This window comes from Muntiacus reevesi, chromosome 22 (assembly GCF_963930625.1).
Source record: "Muntiacus reevesi chromosome 22, mMunRee1.1, whole genome shotgun sequence".
Classification (NCBI taxonomy): domain Eukaryota; kingdom Metazoa; phylum Chordata; class Mammalia; order Artiodactyla; family Cervidae; genus Muntiacus; species Muntiacus reevesi.
In genome coordinates, this window is record NC_089270.1 from 26944313 (window position 1) to 26960902 (window position 16590).

General features: G+C 38.6%; 1 protein-coding gene and 1 long non-coding RNA gene across 2 annotated transcripts; one reads left to right on the plus strand and one right to left on the minus strand.

The window, feature by feature from the left end:
• Positions 1-384: 384 nt before the first annotated feature.
• LOC136152823 (C-X-C motif chemokine 6) lies at positions 385-2521 on the minus strand. The gene is made up of 4 exons (XM_065914260.1): positions 2331-2521; positions 2078-2210; positions 1870-1953; positions 385-1517 (listed from the first exon to the last, which is right to left on the minus strand). The coding sequence occupies exons 1-4, from the start codon at positions 2434-2436 to the stop codon at positions 1502-1504; spliced, it is 339 nt and encodes a 112-aa protein (XP_065770332.1). The 5' UTR covers positions 2437-2521; the 3' UTR covers positions 385-1501.
• A 121-nt stretch (positions 2522-2642) lies between these two features.
• On the plus strand, positions 2643-14117 carry LOC136152824 (uncharacterized). Its single transcript, XR_010660274.1, has 4 exons — positions 2643-2879; positions 5562-5743; positions 7814-11223; positions 11315-14117. It is a non-coding gene; the product is annotated as an uncharacterized lncRNA (long non-coding RNA).
• The last annotated feature ends 2473 nt before the right edge of the window (positions 14118-16590 follow it).

Genomic DNA, 16590 nt, shown 5'->3' on the forward strand with positions numbered 1-16590 from the left:
GGAGATAGGTTGAACTAACACAAGGACGTTGGGAAATGAGGATCCTGTCTGCTAGTCAGAGAGGAGCATGGTTAATTTTTACACTTTGGTAATGTAGAACTGGGAACTTCCCAGTGGCTTAGCAGGTAAAGAATCCACCTGCAAGGCAGGAGACACAGGAGATGCAGGTTTGATCCCTGGGTTGGGACAACCCTTGGAGGAGGGCATGACAACCACTCCAGTATTCTTGCCTGGAGAATCCCATGGACAGAGGAGCCTGGCAGGCTATAGTCCAAAGGGTCTCAAAAAGTCAGACATGACTGAAGTGACTTAGCAAGCACAAGTGCAATGAAGATTAAGGAGAAATGACATTTTTGTAACAGTACAATAAACTATGAACTTGAGTAAATTTTATAAATCTTTTATTTTTTTTCCAAAGAACAAAAGAAGCACTATAAACCATTGAGATACATTTAAAAGTACAATTTTAACATAGTAATTGTGATGCATATGTAATTCTTTGTAACAAAATGGTCTCCCACTTTAAAAGATACAATATATGTGTCTGCAAACTTTAGCAAGACTGTGCATTTTTTAAAAACTACATAATGAGTTTATATTCAAAGATCTTGAATATGCTTTCAGAACTTTCAAAGTACAGATCATTCTTAAGATTACCTTTACTCTTAAAAGACTAAATGGATTTCTATAAAAACTACAAATAAGGAATTTACCTAGTTCCTAGCTTCTTTATTAATCCAAAATACATACTTAGTGGCTAGAAATATAATACTCCTAATAAAATAGCTAATAAATACCATATAAAATCAAAGGTTTAATGAGTCAGTCATGACATTATGCCATACTAGGAAGACATCAAATGTCTAAATTTATAGAAAAAGAATATATTAGTCCTTATAGAACTCATATATTTAGAAATTCTAAATAAGGAAATATATTCTACACAGATAACTGTATAACACTCAGATTTCTAATGCAGTATAACTTAAATATCTTCCAAGGGTCAAGAGTAAGAAAATTCTCTAACATATTCCCCCAAAAACAATACTAAAGTAGTTCCTATTTCATAAGAGAGTGAGGATAACAATTTATCTCCATATACAGCATTCCAATGAAATTCCATTTACTCTCACACAGCTTTTCCCATGGCAGTATAAGAACTACATTCTAGAAATAATAGTAGTCACCTTGAAAGGATTAACAATCAGTGATTCCTTGATTCACAATTTAGTCATCCTTAAAGATTTCAATAGCATAGCAGTTAAAATAACAGCAAAAAAGAGCAGGGAATACTATGCGAAACAGGACATAAACTGAGCAGAAAGCTGCAAGGACAAGCATAGATTCCCTCGTCCTTTCTCTCTTTCACAGTGGGGAATTTGTACAGAAACCTAACTCATTGGAGGAAATGAGCCCTTGCTCCTTGTCTTCTTCAGTGGGTCCAGAGGTCCCCAGAAAATTCTGCTGAAGAACTGGGCAATTTTTCCAATGCATGGTCCTTTTAATTGTTCTTTCCACTGTTGAAAAAAGAATTATATCAGTTTAACCAAATTTCCACACACCTGTCTACCCCAACTTGTTTTCAAAACAGGGTTTAGGATCAATAAAAAGGAGAGGGTAGAGTCCTTAACCAACAAAATACATCTCAGTAATGAGTTCTGTGCAACCTCCTAGGCAATTCATGTTGAGATTCATGATAAGAGTTTTCCCAGGACTTTCGAGAACAACTTTCCCTTCTTCTCCGGAACATCCTTTTTACTTTCAACATGGTCTGGAATGTGGTCGCCAAATCTCAGACAGAGTATAAGGACTTTGAGAAATCCACACTCCGAGAGATTAAGAAACCAGAAAGAGCAAAGTGACAGATACCTGTCCAATAGTTTCTGGACGATCTTCTTGATCAAAGGAGCTTCTGGGTCCAGACAGACTTCCCTCCCATTCTTCAAGGTGGCTCTGCAGAGAGAAAACGAGGATGCGCTCATGAACGTGGGGGCTGAAGACTAAGGCGGGGGTGGGGTGGGGGGAACCTTCCCTCTTGCCAAGGTCAGGCTGCACAGCGCCGCGCCCCAGGACTTACACCACTTCCACCTTGGAGCACTGCGGTCCCGCGGCCATCACCTGCAGATCACTGACCATTTTGGGATGAATTCCCGGTGTGGTGGTTAAACACAAACAACGCAGCTCTCTCACAACCGCCGCGACAGGACCGGCTGGGGTAGGAGAGACACCGTTATAGGGCAGGTTGCTGGGGGAGCTCCTCCCCAGCCCGCCCGCCCGGGACGCCGCTCCGCTCCACCCGCCGGCGCGCTCGGCTGCTCTGGCGCTCTCACCGCTGGCGAGGGGCCCGGGCGGCGTCAGCAGCAGCAGCGCGAGCAGCGCGCACAAGCAGCCCGAGGGGCCGGGAAGGCGGGCGGCGCGGCTGGAGAGCAGGCTCATGGTGGCGAAGGGAGGCCTGCAGAGGGTTCCGAAGGAGGCAGAAGGCGCGGGATTCGAAGCTCCAGAGCGCTGGTGACTGCCTCGGGTCTTCAGCATCCCTTTTATCTGCCCTGGCCCCTTCCCCCAGGCAGGAAACTCAATCTTTAGGATGCTTGGGAAATTCCCTGATCTAAGGCGGGGCGGGGAGCGGGGGCCGGGTGGAGGGGGGCTGGAGGAGCGGGGTTTGAGGAGGCTGGTTGGGAGGGGCAGCTTGCCGTGGATCTGTGAGGTCGCCCAGCGCTGGCTGGAGTGGATGCTGCTTTCGCTGGAAGTAGGAAGCAATCCTGCGGAGATTTTGTCCACCCGGGCCAGCCAGGGCTAGCGAAAGCCAGCTTCTCCTGGGTGACAGGTGTCTTTTCAGAGATGCCCCTCGTCTTCATCTTAACAGAAAGACTAGGCGCAAAGTAAGCCGCTGGAAGGGTTCTTTGGGGAGAGGGGGGTTGTTTTTGTTTTGTTTTTCTTTCTTTCTTTCTTTTTTTTTTTTTTTCAATTAATTTGGCTCTGCCCCGGGCCGGGGCTGGGGGGAGACGGACATGTGGTATCTCTGTTCCCTGATCAGGGATCCAACCGCAACCCTGCATTGGGAGCATAGAGTCTAAACCATTGAGCCTGCAGGGAAGTCCCTAGCTGGGAGGTTAGATTTTAGAAACTTTTCTGAACTCTTTTCTAATTACTATTATAACTGTAACAATTATTACTATTCAGTAAATGTAAGCTGTGACTCAAACTACACCAAACTGAAAAACCTTTCACTCCTGCTTGCCGGCAAACCATTCTAGCTTCCTCAGATTAGTTTATAATTCTCTGGACTTCAGCCAGAAGTTAGAAGCCAAGATAAGATGATGAAAGTATCTGTGCTCCCACTTGAAGTCAGTGGAAGGAACAGGCTGCAAAAGCAAGTCCACTTTCTGGGAATTCTATTCATCCTTTTGCAAACATGCGTGTCAAAGTGGTTTAACAAAAATCATCAAAAAATCACCCACTGAATTGCCCTGGGAAAAAATGCCTTGCTTTCAACAGTTCAATACACTATGGAATTGGAAGACTATGGTCTTGGTTGTGGGTGGGATGAGTGCAGATTACAGCAGTGCCCCAGAGCCCATCCTCTTGGGATGGCTCCAGGTGTATAATTGACCCAGTTTGGAGAAGCCCTGGAGTCTGATAAGTTTAAGGGGCTCATCTGGAAGTTTGGTTCTAGGGATCTGAATCAGTTTGGCAGCAAGAAGGCACCCCACTCACTTCACTCAACCAACTTCACGGGATGGGGGAATGACTCACACCACAGGCTTCTGGAACCATCCAGCTTCATAATCAGTGGTGTAACCAAGCCTGTTTCCACAATCCTGCTCTAGTCCCAGTGAGCCTACAGCTGCTCCCTGAAGCTGTGGGTGAGGTAGCTTTTTATCTCCTCTGTGGAAGCAGTTAGCTTTTTTGCTTGTTTTTGGTTTTCGCCGCACCATGTGGCATGTGGGAACTTCGTTCCCTGACCAGGGGTTAAATTCACATTCACTGCATTGAAAGTGTGGTCTTAACCACTAGACTACCAGAGAAGTCCAAAGTTTTAACGACTGGGTCTTTCACATGTCCAGTTTCATGGCAGGCATGGCAACGACATTGGAATGGCGTGTAGGCTTTCTTTCATGAAAATCTCACTAGATCCTATTTTGGATTTTTCTCAAGACTTGTGTCCTCACTGATTGGCAAGCCAATCAGTGAGCATGATGACAATCAGAAACCAGTCATGGGACAAGACAAGTCTTTTCCTTGTCTGCCATGACCCTGGAAAATTTTCTTAACACCTCCACACATCTTCCTTGGTAGGCTATCACTTGCATCGGTGAGTAGGGAGGAGGTGTCACAGACCTTTAGAATTTTTAGTCTAGAAGAAAACCTAGGAAATTCCTTAGTTAAGGAGGGCTGAGAGGTTTGGCCTCATTTTGTGGGAAATTAAATGAGAAGTTCTCTATCCTGCGTAGCTTCCTGATCCCATCAGTATCATACCTGACTCAACTAATGCAATCCTTCATCCTTCTAGGGAGTGGTGATCTGGGAAAATAGCTTCAGACTTATTATACTGCCGTTTTAGACCTTTTTAGACATTGTGTGTGTGTGCGTGTGTGTGTTAGTCACTGTTTTGTCCGATTCCTTGTGACCCCATGGACTATAGCCTGCCAGGCTCCTCTGTCCATGGAATTCTCCAGGCAAGAATACTGGAGTGGGTTGTCATTCCCTTCTCCAGGGGATCTTCCCCACTCAGGGATTGAACCTGGTCTCCTGCATCATGGGCAGTTTCTTTACCATCTGAGCTACCGGGGAAGCCCTTTTTAGACATTAGACTGTTATCTAAAGACAAAAGCTTCACTGATGTGGATCAGATAAAACTTCAAAAATGTAATTAAAAATCTTGGACAATTAAATTCAACTTAACCATGGGGTGGGGAAAAGCACAGACGGTATAAGATTTTGTGGGAAGAAATTGTTTAATGACTCAAATAGGTTATTGAGTTTTTATAAATGTGCTTATGTGTGTGTGTGTGTATTTCAGATCCAAATAAGCTGTTTTAGCTATAAAGGAACATATGAATTAGTTTTGGCATCAAATGGTAAGATCATAGAAGGGTTATGAGATATAATTTCCATTTCCTCTGAACACTCTTACAGATTGTATGCGTCACCTGGTTTGTACCCTGAATCAACTTACCTTGGGTTGCTTACAGAATATAAGGCAAAAACAAATATTTCTATAGCTAGAAGGCAGGTAATAGGAAGTCCTTACTAGAAATTGGCTGTTGGGTTGCCAAGAAGCAGCTTGTAACTTAATCTAAGTTCTCACTGAAATCATTCAGGCACATTTCCCATTCTGGCTCCTGTCCAGGCATTCCCAATGTAGACCTTGTGCAAAGACAGATAGGAATGTGGCTGGTCTGAAGACTCCACACAGTTGACAATGACATCCAGTACCATAGGAGATGGAGCTCTTCTAAAGTAATTGCTTCTTTATTGCAAGTCTAAAGGGAAGCCAGTTTGGCCTGCCTGCACCCGCGTGCAGGTCGTAGAGAATGACACTGTGGTACTTTTCTCCCAAGGTATAACAAAACGATCCACAGAATGACATCCTGATAGCCTAAAAGGTTGACTGCTTGCCAAGAGCAACCTTTAGTCATAATACCACAGAGAAATGTAAGAGGAATTAAAACATTCTTGATGGTTTGCAGCTCTCAAAACATGTTTATGATCTTTCGAGCCTCATATTGCTTCTCAGAGGCAGGTAAGAAATATTTTCCCATCATTTTCCAATTTGGGATAGAAAGGCCAGAGTTAAGAAATAGAAAATTTAAGATTGGAAGTCAAGTACTAGAGAATCCACCTCACGAACATTTTAATAGTTTCCAGATTACGAAGCACTTTCTTCATAGTACTGGCAAACACTCTGTGGCTCTCCACATCTGGTTAACCTCTTTACTTTATTGCCCAATAATCATATTTTAAACTGTTGAAATCCACAGTTTATCTACTCCTGAGGTCACAATGATGTCAAACATCCAAGAGGCTTTCAGGCCAACCAGTCAAAAACTGCCGCCTGCTTTCTATGTCTTTTTCTTTCTTCATGACCAGTTCAAAGTCTTAGCTTCTCAGAGAAGGTTTATATGACAAAGCCAATGGAAATGTATTCCTTCCGCTTTTGATCTTTGAACAATTAATGTACTTGTAAACCTATCTCCTGAGACAGAGTTAATTATTAGTTGTTCTATAATTTTTCTCTTGTCTCTCCCAAGTTAACCATAAACTTTAAAATCAGCCCTGATGTTTTATATTTCTCCCATGACCTCCCATAAGTTTCAAGTTCAGTAGCAAGCAGTCTATGAACATTTGATAGCAAATATTGATAACTTTTAAATTTTATAGTGTTAAGTTACAAGTGGATCTTAAAGTTAATGAAGAAAGAATAGGGTAATTTACTGTCATTAATCATTTGAACTTATCTATTTTGAATTGGCTTTTCTCAATGTTGGAAAGTGTTTCTGCTTAGGGACTGTACAGATGATATTTTCAGTTTTTGGACTCTGAACTATTCAAAAGAATGTTCAGAAATCAGCAGGATATTTGATATTAAAAGAAAAAAATATACTCAACAAAAGTATTGACCAAAATACTTTATGTAACTTTATGTAACAAAATAGTTTATGTAACTTAGTGATTGTTGGAGATAAGTGATCAGGGAAGATTCTGACTAGGTTATACTGTGTTGAATGTTAACAGCATGGGAATGTTATTCTAAATTGATCTCTTCCAACAAATCAGAGAGGCCTTTAATGATTTAGCATATGACTTAGACCATTTAGTCTGTGACAGGCCATTTCACATATTTTTCTAAGTTTTTATTTTTTAATGTCTACTACTCTTTATATTACCTTTAAGAAATGGTATATATTGCAGTAAGAAAAGATGTAGATGTATCATTATCAAGTTAAGCACATCAAAGATATCAGTTTATCAATCAGTAAGAGCTGAAGTGGAAAACAGAGTTACTTGTTTGCATGCAAGTAACAGAAGAAAAGGAAAAGGCCAGTGACTTTGGGGTTAACTTGGCAACATCAATGCAGTTTGTCTCCTTCCACATTGGGCTTGACAGACCAGTGAAAAATGAGCATCATTTAGGGATTAACTTGACTTCAAAGTTACCCCAGAATTACTATATGTCAAGAATGTTTTCCCCACTTTTCTTCATTTAATAATTTTCCTGCTACCCATTTACAATTAAATCTGCTTGAGAAAGGAGTAAATTAGAACTGAATTTTGATTGAGTCTAGACTGAGCAAGGCTCCAAATAACTGTAGGTAGGCTTTTTCTTGCCACCTCCTGGGCATATGAGGTAGCTAGTTACTTTTGTTCAGCCTTGCAATCCTGGCCTGCCAGAAATTTTTTTGACAAGAGATGACTACACAGAAAATAAAGAAAAGATAAGCATTAAAACTGTAAATGTTGTCAAAAGCTTTGGACTTCTCAGAAATGGGAAGTTTTCAGAAACTTGGCCTGGACTCAGCAAGAAAGGAAAATCTTAGAGAGGATCAGCTAGTTTAAATAATTTCATTTTTCTCATACTACAGAGATCCTTTGTGGAAGTTAGACTTCTAAGATTGCACTTAATAATGGTCATTTACTATACTGTTTTTGACCACCATTATCTTTATAACATTTTTAAGGAGAATATCCACTTCTGCATGAACTTACAATATCATTCATTCTTATTTAATATATATTAGAACATAATTGATTGCTGTTTTAATAAGAATAATTGTGATGCACTTAATGTGTGTGTAATTTATGTACTTCCTAGAGAATCACAACTCTCTGTTGGCCTTCCTTGTCACTACTTGAACAAATAGTGAAAGACTCAACATTTGGCAAGTAATACTTTGGCCACCTGATGAGAAGAACTGACTCATTTGAAAAGACCCTGAAACTGGGAAAGATTGAAGGCAGGAGGAGAAGAGGATTACAGAGGATGAGGTGGTTGGATGGCATCACTGACTCAAAGGACGTGAGTCTGAGTAAGCTCCAGGAGTTGGTGGTGGACAGGGAAACCTGGCGTGCTGCAGTCCATGGGGTCCCAAAGAGTTGGACATGACTGAGCAGCTGAGCTGAACTGAACTGATGACAATGTTCATGAACTTAAAAATCAAACACACGAACACCACCACCACTGCCAAAGACAACAAGGCTATGATCTGAAGATTTGTGTCTCCTCCAAAATTTATACATTGAAATCCTAATCCTAAATATGATGGTATTAGGAAGTCAGGCCTTTGGAAGGTGAGGAGGGCTGATCTATCATGAATGGGATTATAAGAGAGGCTCCACACGACTTCCTTATTCCTTTTCATCGTGTGATAACACAATGAGAAAGCACCATCTATGAACCAGAAAGCAAGATCTCACCAGACGCTAAATCTTTCAGGACCTGGATCCTGACTTCCCAATGTCCATAGCTGTAAGCAATAAATTTCTGTTGTTTATGAACTACCTGGTCTATGGGACTTTGTTATAACAGGTCAAAGGGACTAAAACAAGCAGTAGCAACACCAACAAAACAAAATTCAAAACAGAAAAATAGGAATGGAATTTATAGTGATGTTTCCCACAAAATTTTCCACAAACCTAATTATGAATAACCACTTTTATGCGTTTTTGAAATATTATTTTCATAAAACTTGTGAAATTGAGCCCAGTGACATAAGAGGTGTTGTAATGCCAAGCCAAAAGTCACAAAATCCTAGAAATTCTGGCTAATGATGGATTATGAGTAGCTTACTAACCTGTTGGGATTTTAAAGCATGGCTTCCTCTGGAGAGTAAACTGACCAGACCATTAATAAAATGTTTTGCTTTGAATCATTTTGGTTTAAAAAAAATTTTTCAGTTTTAGTAAATCAGACAGAAGCAATTTTCTTTGGAACAGAATGTTCCTTGGGAACAACTTTCATTTTTCCCTAGTTTAAATTTGAGAACTAAACTGGTGAATGTTATGACCAAGGACTATGTCATAGAAAAGAAAAAATAATAGTGGCTAAGATACTAGAAATAGACTAAAACTGGTTTTGCTCACAATATGATTATGTGCAAGTAATTTTTTTTAATAATAAATGAAAGTTTTGAAAATTTTATATGAAGTATATTCAGTTAGCTTTCCATGGTGGTTTGAAAATAAAATCATAATTTAGATTGAGGGAATACAGTTAATGAAGGGAAGAATTGACAATCTGGACTTCATTAAAATGAAAACTTTCTTTCTGCAAAAGACACTACCAAGAGAATGAAAAGACCACGGACTAGGAGAAAATATTTGTGAAAAGCCTATCTGATGAAAGACAATTGTCAAATACCGAAAGAATTCTTGAAACTCAAAAATAAGAACACAAAGAGCATGATTAAAAATAGGAAAAAAGATTTTAGAAAAACTTTACCAAAGAAGATATACGGATAGCAAATAATATGAGATACTAAATATTATTAAAAGATATTCTGTATTATATATAATCAAGGAAATGCAAATTAAGACAACAACAGTGAAATACCACTGCACATCTATTAAAATGATCAACATCCAGACACTGACACCACCAAATGCTGGTGAAGACGTTAAGTAATACGAATACTTGCTCATTGGACTTGGGAATGCAAAATGGCATAACCGGCTTGGAAGATAACTTGGCAGGTTCTGACAAAACAAAACATATTTTCTGTTTACAACCTCTCAATCATTCTCCATTACCTAAAGAAGTCAAAAACTATGTCTACCCAAAAACTTACACACATGTACAGTGGCTTTATTTGTGATTGCCAAAACTTGGAACCAACCAAGATGTCCTTCAATAGGCAAATGGATATATAAAGTATGATATATAAAGACAATGGAATATTATTCACTGCTTAAAGGAAGTTATCTATCAACCTACAAAAATAAGAAAACTTAAATGCCTGTTACATGAAAGAAGTTAATCTGAAAAACCATACATACTGTATATTACAACTATAAGACGTTCTCACTGGAGAAGAAGAAGGCAAACCATCACTTCGTGGCAAATTGCTGTTGTTGTTCGGTTGTTCAGTTGTGTCTGACTCTTATGGACTGAAGCACACCAGGCTTCCCTGTCCTTCACCATCTCCCAGAATTTGCTCAAACTCATGTCCATTAAGTTGGTGGTGCCACCCAACCATCTCATCTTCTTTCACCCTCTTCTCCTCCTTTCCTCAATCTTTCTTAGTGTAAGGGTCTCTTCCAATGAGTTGGCTCTTTGCATCAGGTGGCCAAAGTAGTGAAGCTTCAGCTTCAGCATCATCCCCTCCGAGGGGTTGATTTCCTTGAGGATTGACTTGTTTGATCTCCTTGCAGTCCAAGGAACTCTCAAGAGTCTTCTCCAGCACCACAGTTCAAAGGCATTGATTCGTCAACACTCAGTCTTTTTTGTTGTCCAGATCTCATATCCATACATGACTACTGGAGAAACCATAGCTTTGACTATATGGACCTTTGTTGGCAATGCTTTTTAGTAATGTCTCTGCTTTTTAATATGTTGTCTAGGTTTGTCATAGCTGTTCTTCCAAGGAGCAAGCATCTTTTAATTTCATGGCTGCAGTCACCATCTGCAGTGATTTTGGAGACAAAGAAAATTAAGTCTGTCACTATTTCTATTGTTTCCCCATTTATTTGCCATGAAGTGTTGGGGCTGGATGCCAGATCTTCATTTTTTGGATGTTGAGTTTTAAGCCAGCTTTTTCACTCTCCACTTTCACCTTCATCAGGAGTCTCTTTAATTCCTCTTTGCCTTGTCACAAAGGTGGTGTCATCTGCATATCTGAGGTTATTGATATTTCTCCTGGCAATCTTGATTTCAGCTTGTGATTCATCCAGACCAGCATTTGTCATGATCTACTCTGCATATAAGTTAAATAAGCAGGGTGACAACACACAGTCTTGATGTATTCCTTTCCCAGTTTGGAACCAGTCTATTGTTCCATGTCCGGTTCTAACTGTTGCTTCTTGACTTGCATACAGGTTCGCAGGAGGCAGGTAAGATGGTCTGGTATTCCCATCTCTAAGAATTTTCCACAATATTTTCACGGTAAATTGATGGGGGAAGTGGAAATAGTGACAGATTTTATTTTCTTGGGCTCTGCAGCTTTTAAATCACTGTGAATGGTGACTGCAGCAATGAAATTGAAAGACATTTGCTCCTTAGAAGGAAAGGTATGACAAACCTAGACAGCATATTAAAAATCAGAGACATCACTTTGCCAGCAAAGGTCCATAATAGTCAAAACTATTGTTTTTCCAGTAGTCGCGTATGGCTGTGAGAGCTGGACCATAAAGAAGGCTGAGGCTGAAGAATTGATGCTTTCAAATTGTGGTGCTGGAGAAGACTTTTGAGAGTCCCTTGGACTGCAAGGAGATCAAACCAGTCAAACCTAAAGAAAATTAACCCTGAATGTTCATTGGAAAGACTGATGCTGAATCTGAAACTCCATTACTTTGGCCACCTGATGCGAAGAGCCAATTCATTGGAAAAGACCCTGATGCTTGGAAAGATTGAGGGCAGGAAGAGCAGGGGCGACAGAAGATGAGATGGTCAGATGGCATCACCAACTCAATAGATGTGGGTTTGAGAAAACTCTGGGAGATGGTAATGGACAGGGAAGCCTGGTATGCTGCAGTCCATGGGATTGCAAAGAATCAGACATGACTTAGCAACTGAACAACAGCAATATTACATTCTGGAAAAGACATAACTATGGAGGAGACAGTAAAAAGACCAGTGGTTGGCAGAGGTTGAGGGGCTGGGTAGGGATAAATAGGTATAGCATAGAGGATTTTCAGGGCAATACTCTGCATGACATTGTAGTGATGGATACTTGCCATTATGCATTAGTCTGTACCATAAAATGTATAATACCAAGAGTGAATTTTATTGTAGACCAAGGATTCTGAGTAATAATGATGTGCCAATGTAGGTTCATCAATTGTAAAAAATGCACCACTCTGGTGGGAGAATCTGTTAATGGGGAAAGCTATGCTTATGTAGAAGGGGAAATTTCTATACTTTTCTCTCAATTTTCTGTGAACCTGAAACTATTAAAAAAAAATAAGCTTTTTTTTAATTAGAAAAAAATTTTGAACAGAAAAAAAAGTGTTTTTTAACCATGATTGTTGCCCTAATTAGATTCTACTTACATATCAATGCCACTAGCTTTCTGTGAAATCTTATTACTTCTTTAAGTGAAAATACCAAGACCATCTTCTTCTTCATATGACTGTTGAGAAGAAGAAAGAGGATAGCTATGAACTTTTTATTTTTTATGTTGCAAATTGAGATAAAATTTACATGTGAAATGCATACATCTTAAGTGTGCAGTTCAATGCGTTTTGAAATATGCAGACAAGTAATCAAGATATAGAACATTTCATCACCTCAGAAAATCTGTGCTCTTTTCCATTCAGTCTCTCTTCTCCAGAGGAAACCATTACTCTTGTTTTTAGTTTGGCTGTACTTGAATTTCACATGAATAAAATCACTCAATATGTATTCTTTTCTGCCTTGTTTCTTTTGCTCAACTTAATGTTTGTGATATACATCTGTGTTATTGTCAATATTAGTAGTTTATTCCTTTTCATTCAGTTGAATATTCCTTAAATAATTCAAATGAGATTAAGGTGTACAGATATACCAAAGTTTGTTCACCCATTCATCTATGAATGGACACCTGGGTCATTTTCAGTTTGGAGTTAACAATTTGGCTTTATGAGTAAAGTGTCCATAAGCATTGTATAAATATTTTTGTGTGTTCTCAGAATAAAGATGGCCATAAGTTATTGCTGCTTCTCTCATTTTAATATGGCACCTATTTTTCATACCCTTGAATCTGAACTGTTTCTGTGAATGCGTTGGATGAATATAGTTTGGCAGACGTGCTGCTGTGTAACCTGTGAGTGTTTATCTGCTGTGTCCACCATCGTCTTCCGGAATGTTCCCTCTAGGAGCACAACCACCCTGCCGTGAGAGGCTCAAACTATGTACAGAGACCACCGGGAAAAGAATTTAGGCGCTCCAGCTGATGTCCCCAGTTGAGTTTCCAGCTAAAACAGGCACCAGTTGACATCCATGTACATGATTATCTTGTGCATTTCAGCACAATCACGTTTCAAAAGACTGCAACTCCAGCCATATGGAGCAAAGAACCACCTGAATGAGTTCAATCAGCTCAGATAATCCTGAGACAAAAAGCAGTTATGGTTTGAAGTCATTAGATCTTGAGATTTTTTTTTTTAAACACAGGAACAGATGAATAAAATAAATATTTTTATTTTTTGGATTAGTATCTAGGAGTGGATTGCTAAGTCATAGGATATGTATATAGTCAGCTTCATAAAAAACTTCTAAATTGTTTTTATATTTCCACCAGTAAAGTAAGAGTGTTCTGGTTATTCCACATCCATATATACTTTTTTAATTTTAGCTTCTGGTGGAGACATTAATTAATTGATTTTTATCTTTTAGTAAAAAAATATTTTGACGGTGCCACAAGACTTGTAAGATCCTAATTTCCCCATCAGGGATTAAACCTGTGCCCTTGAAAGTGAAAGCATGAAATCCCAACCACTGGACTGCCAGGGAATTTCCTGGGAGAGACATTTAATGGAAAATCATTGTACTGTTAATTACTGTTTCATGATTATTAGTGATGCCAAACACCTTTCCAGGTGCCTTGCTGCTTGTAAGTTTTCACTTGTGCAATATATTTTCAAATATTTTGACTATTTTGTTTTAAATTAGTGTGTCTTTTTATTACTGACTTGTAAATGTTAATTGTATATTCTAGTACAAGTTCTTTAATTGATAGATCAATGTAATCTGACAATTTCACCCAGTCTACAGTTTAGGTTTTTATTTTCTTAAGAATGTCTTTGAGGGACAGAAATTTTAAATTCTGATGAAATTCAATTTAACCACATTTTTCTTTGTGTTTTCCTGCTCAGTCATGTCTGATTCTTTGTGACCCCATGACTGTAGCCCACCAGGGTCCTCTGTCCATGGATTTTCCAGGCCAAAGTACTGGAATGGGTTGCCATGCCCTTCCCCAGGGGATTCTCCCCACCCAGTAATTGAACCCGTGTTTCCTGCGTCTCAGTTGCAGGTGGATTCTTTACCACTGCGCCACCATTTTTCTTCAAAGATTAATAATTCTTTGTATGACCTCTCTAAGAAATCATTGTCACTCCAAGGTTGAAATATATTCTCCTGTGTTTTCTTCTAGAAGTTTTACCCTTTTAGTATTTTTTTGAGTATAACTGATTTATAACGTTGTGTTATTTTCTGCTGTACAAAGTGAATCAATTATGCATATGCATATATCCACTCTTTCTTAAGATTCTTTTCCAATATAGGTAATTACAGAGTATTGAGTAGAGTTCTCTATGCTATACAATAGGTCCTTATTAGTTATCTATTCTATATATATTCATGTGTATATGTCAATCCCAATCTCCCAGTTTTCCCTCCCTCCTTTCCATCTTGGTAACCATAAGATTGTTTCCTACATGTGTTACTCTATTTCTATTTTGTAAATCAGTTCATTGTACTATTTTTTAAACATTCCACCTATCAGTTCAGTTCAGTTGCTCAGTCGTGTCCGACTTTTTGTGACATCATCAACCACAGCACGCCAGGCCTCCCTGTCCATCACCAACTCCCGGAGTCCACCCAAACCCATGTCCATTAAGTCAGTGATGTCATCCAACCATCTCATCCTCTGTCGTCCCCTTCTCCTCCTGCCCTCAATCTTTCCCAGCACCAGGGTCTTTTCAAATGAATCAGCTCTTCGTATCAGGTGGCCAAAGTATTGGGAGTTTCAGCTTCAACATCAGTCCTTCCAATGAACACCCAGGACTGATCTCCTTTAGGATGGACTGGTTGGATCTCCTTGCATTCCAAGGGACTCTCAAGAGTCTTCTCCAACACCACAGTCCAAAAGCATCAATTCTTCAGCACTCAACTTACTTTATAGTCCAACTCTGACATCCACACATGACTACTGGAAAAACCGTAGCCTCGACTAGAAGGACCTTTGTTGATAAAGTAATGTCAATGCTTTTTAACGTGCTGTCTAAGTTGGTCATAACTTTCCTTCCAAGGAGTAAGTGTCTTTTAATTCCACCTGTAAATGATATCATAAGATATTTGTCCTTTTCTGTCTGATTTACTTCACTCAGTACGACCATCTCACAGCCCATCCATGTTGCTGAAAATGGCATTTTCTCATTCTTTCTTGTGAGTTTTTATGTTTACGTATATAGAGCAAGTCAAATCAAATTTTTATGAATTGTTCAAAGTAGTGGTTGAAATTTATTGCTTCAGTTTTGCTCCCATGTAGATATCCAGTTATTTCAGCAAAAGTTTTTGAATTTTTTTCCCCTTGAATTTCCCAGGAACCTTTATAAAAATTCAGTATGTATTTGTGTCTATTTTTGTATTTACTTGATTTCATGGACCTACTCTTCTTTCCTTATACCAATCAAAGTGTCCTCATTAATGTACCTTTGTAAGTCTTGAAATCAAATAATGTGATTCCTTCAACTCTGTTCTTCTTTTTCATAATTGTATGAATAGTGATAGTTCCTTTACTTATCTACATAAATATTATAAATGATATGTCATTTTTTCAATAAAGAGCTTGTCAAAATTCTTGTTTGATATTACATTGAATATATACATCAATTTTGGGATAATTTTTATGTCCATAACATTTAGTCTCCAAATCTGTGAACATAATATTGACATCTTTTCACTTTTTAGATCTTTTCTTCTATGTTTTATAATTTATGGTACAGAATTATTACATATATATATTGGTAAATTTATTAAATATTTTATTGTAAATGATATTTAAATTTTAAATTTATAATTATTTGCTACTGGAATACAGAAAAATATATTTAAATACATTGACTTTGTATTCTGAAATCTTACTGAATTCACTCATTAGTTCTGGTAAATTTTGTAGTTTTCTATTTCTCTTTTTTCTTCTCTTTTTTCTGTATATTAGATCTCTCATATTTATCTTGTAACTGGAAATTTGTACCCTTTACCAACATCTCCCCACTTCCTCCACCCACCCACTGAAACCATGACAACCACCATTCTTCTCTCCGTTTCTGTGAGTTTGGCTTTTTGTAGATTCCATAGGGTAAGTGATATTATACAGTATTTGCCTTTTTTTGGCTGACTTATTCCACTTAGCATAATGTTCTCAAGTCCTTCTATGTCACAAATGGCAGAATTTCCTTCCTTTCTTATGGCTGAATAATACTGCAGTGTCTGTGTATATGTACATATGTATCACATTATATATCACATTTTTTATCCATTCTTCTGTCAGTGAACACAAACTTAGGCTGTTTCTGTATCTTGGCTATTATGAATAATGTTGCAACATACAGGGGTTATGCAGATATTTCTTTGAGATAGTGATTCCACCTCCTTTGGCAGAACTAGGATTGCTGGATCATATGGTAGTTGTATTTTTAACTTTGTGAGGAGGCTCCAAACTGTTTTACATAGTT

What these genes read in the sequence shown, in the direction of transcription:
- LOC136152823 (XM_065914260.1), bottom strand. Translation starts at nt 2,436, where the DNA reads ATGAGCCTGCTCTCCAGCCGCGCCGCCCGCCTTCCCGGCCCCTCGGGC. An exon ending in GCCCGGGCCCCTCGCCAGCG is followed by an intron (nt 2,211 to 2,330) that starts GTGAGAGCGCCA and finishes CTCCTACCCCAG; the next exon opens with CCGGTCCTGTCGCGGCGGTT. An exon ending in TGCTCCAAGGTGGAAGTGGT is followed by an intron (nt 1,954 to 2,077) that starts GTAAGTCCTGGG and finishes TTCTCTCTGCAG; the next exon opens with AGCCACCTTGAAGAATGGGA.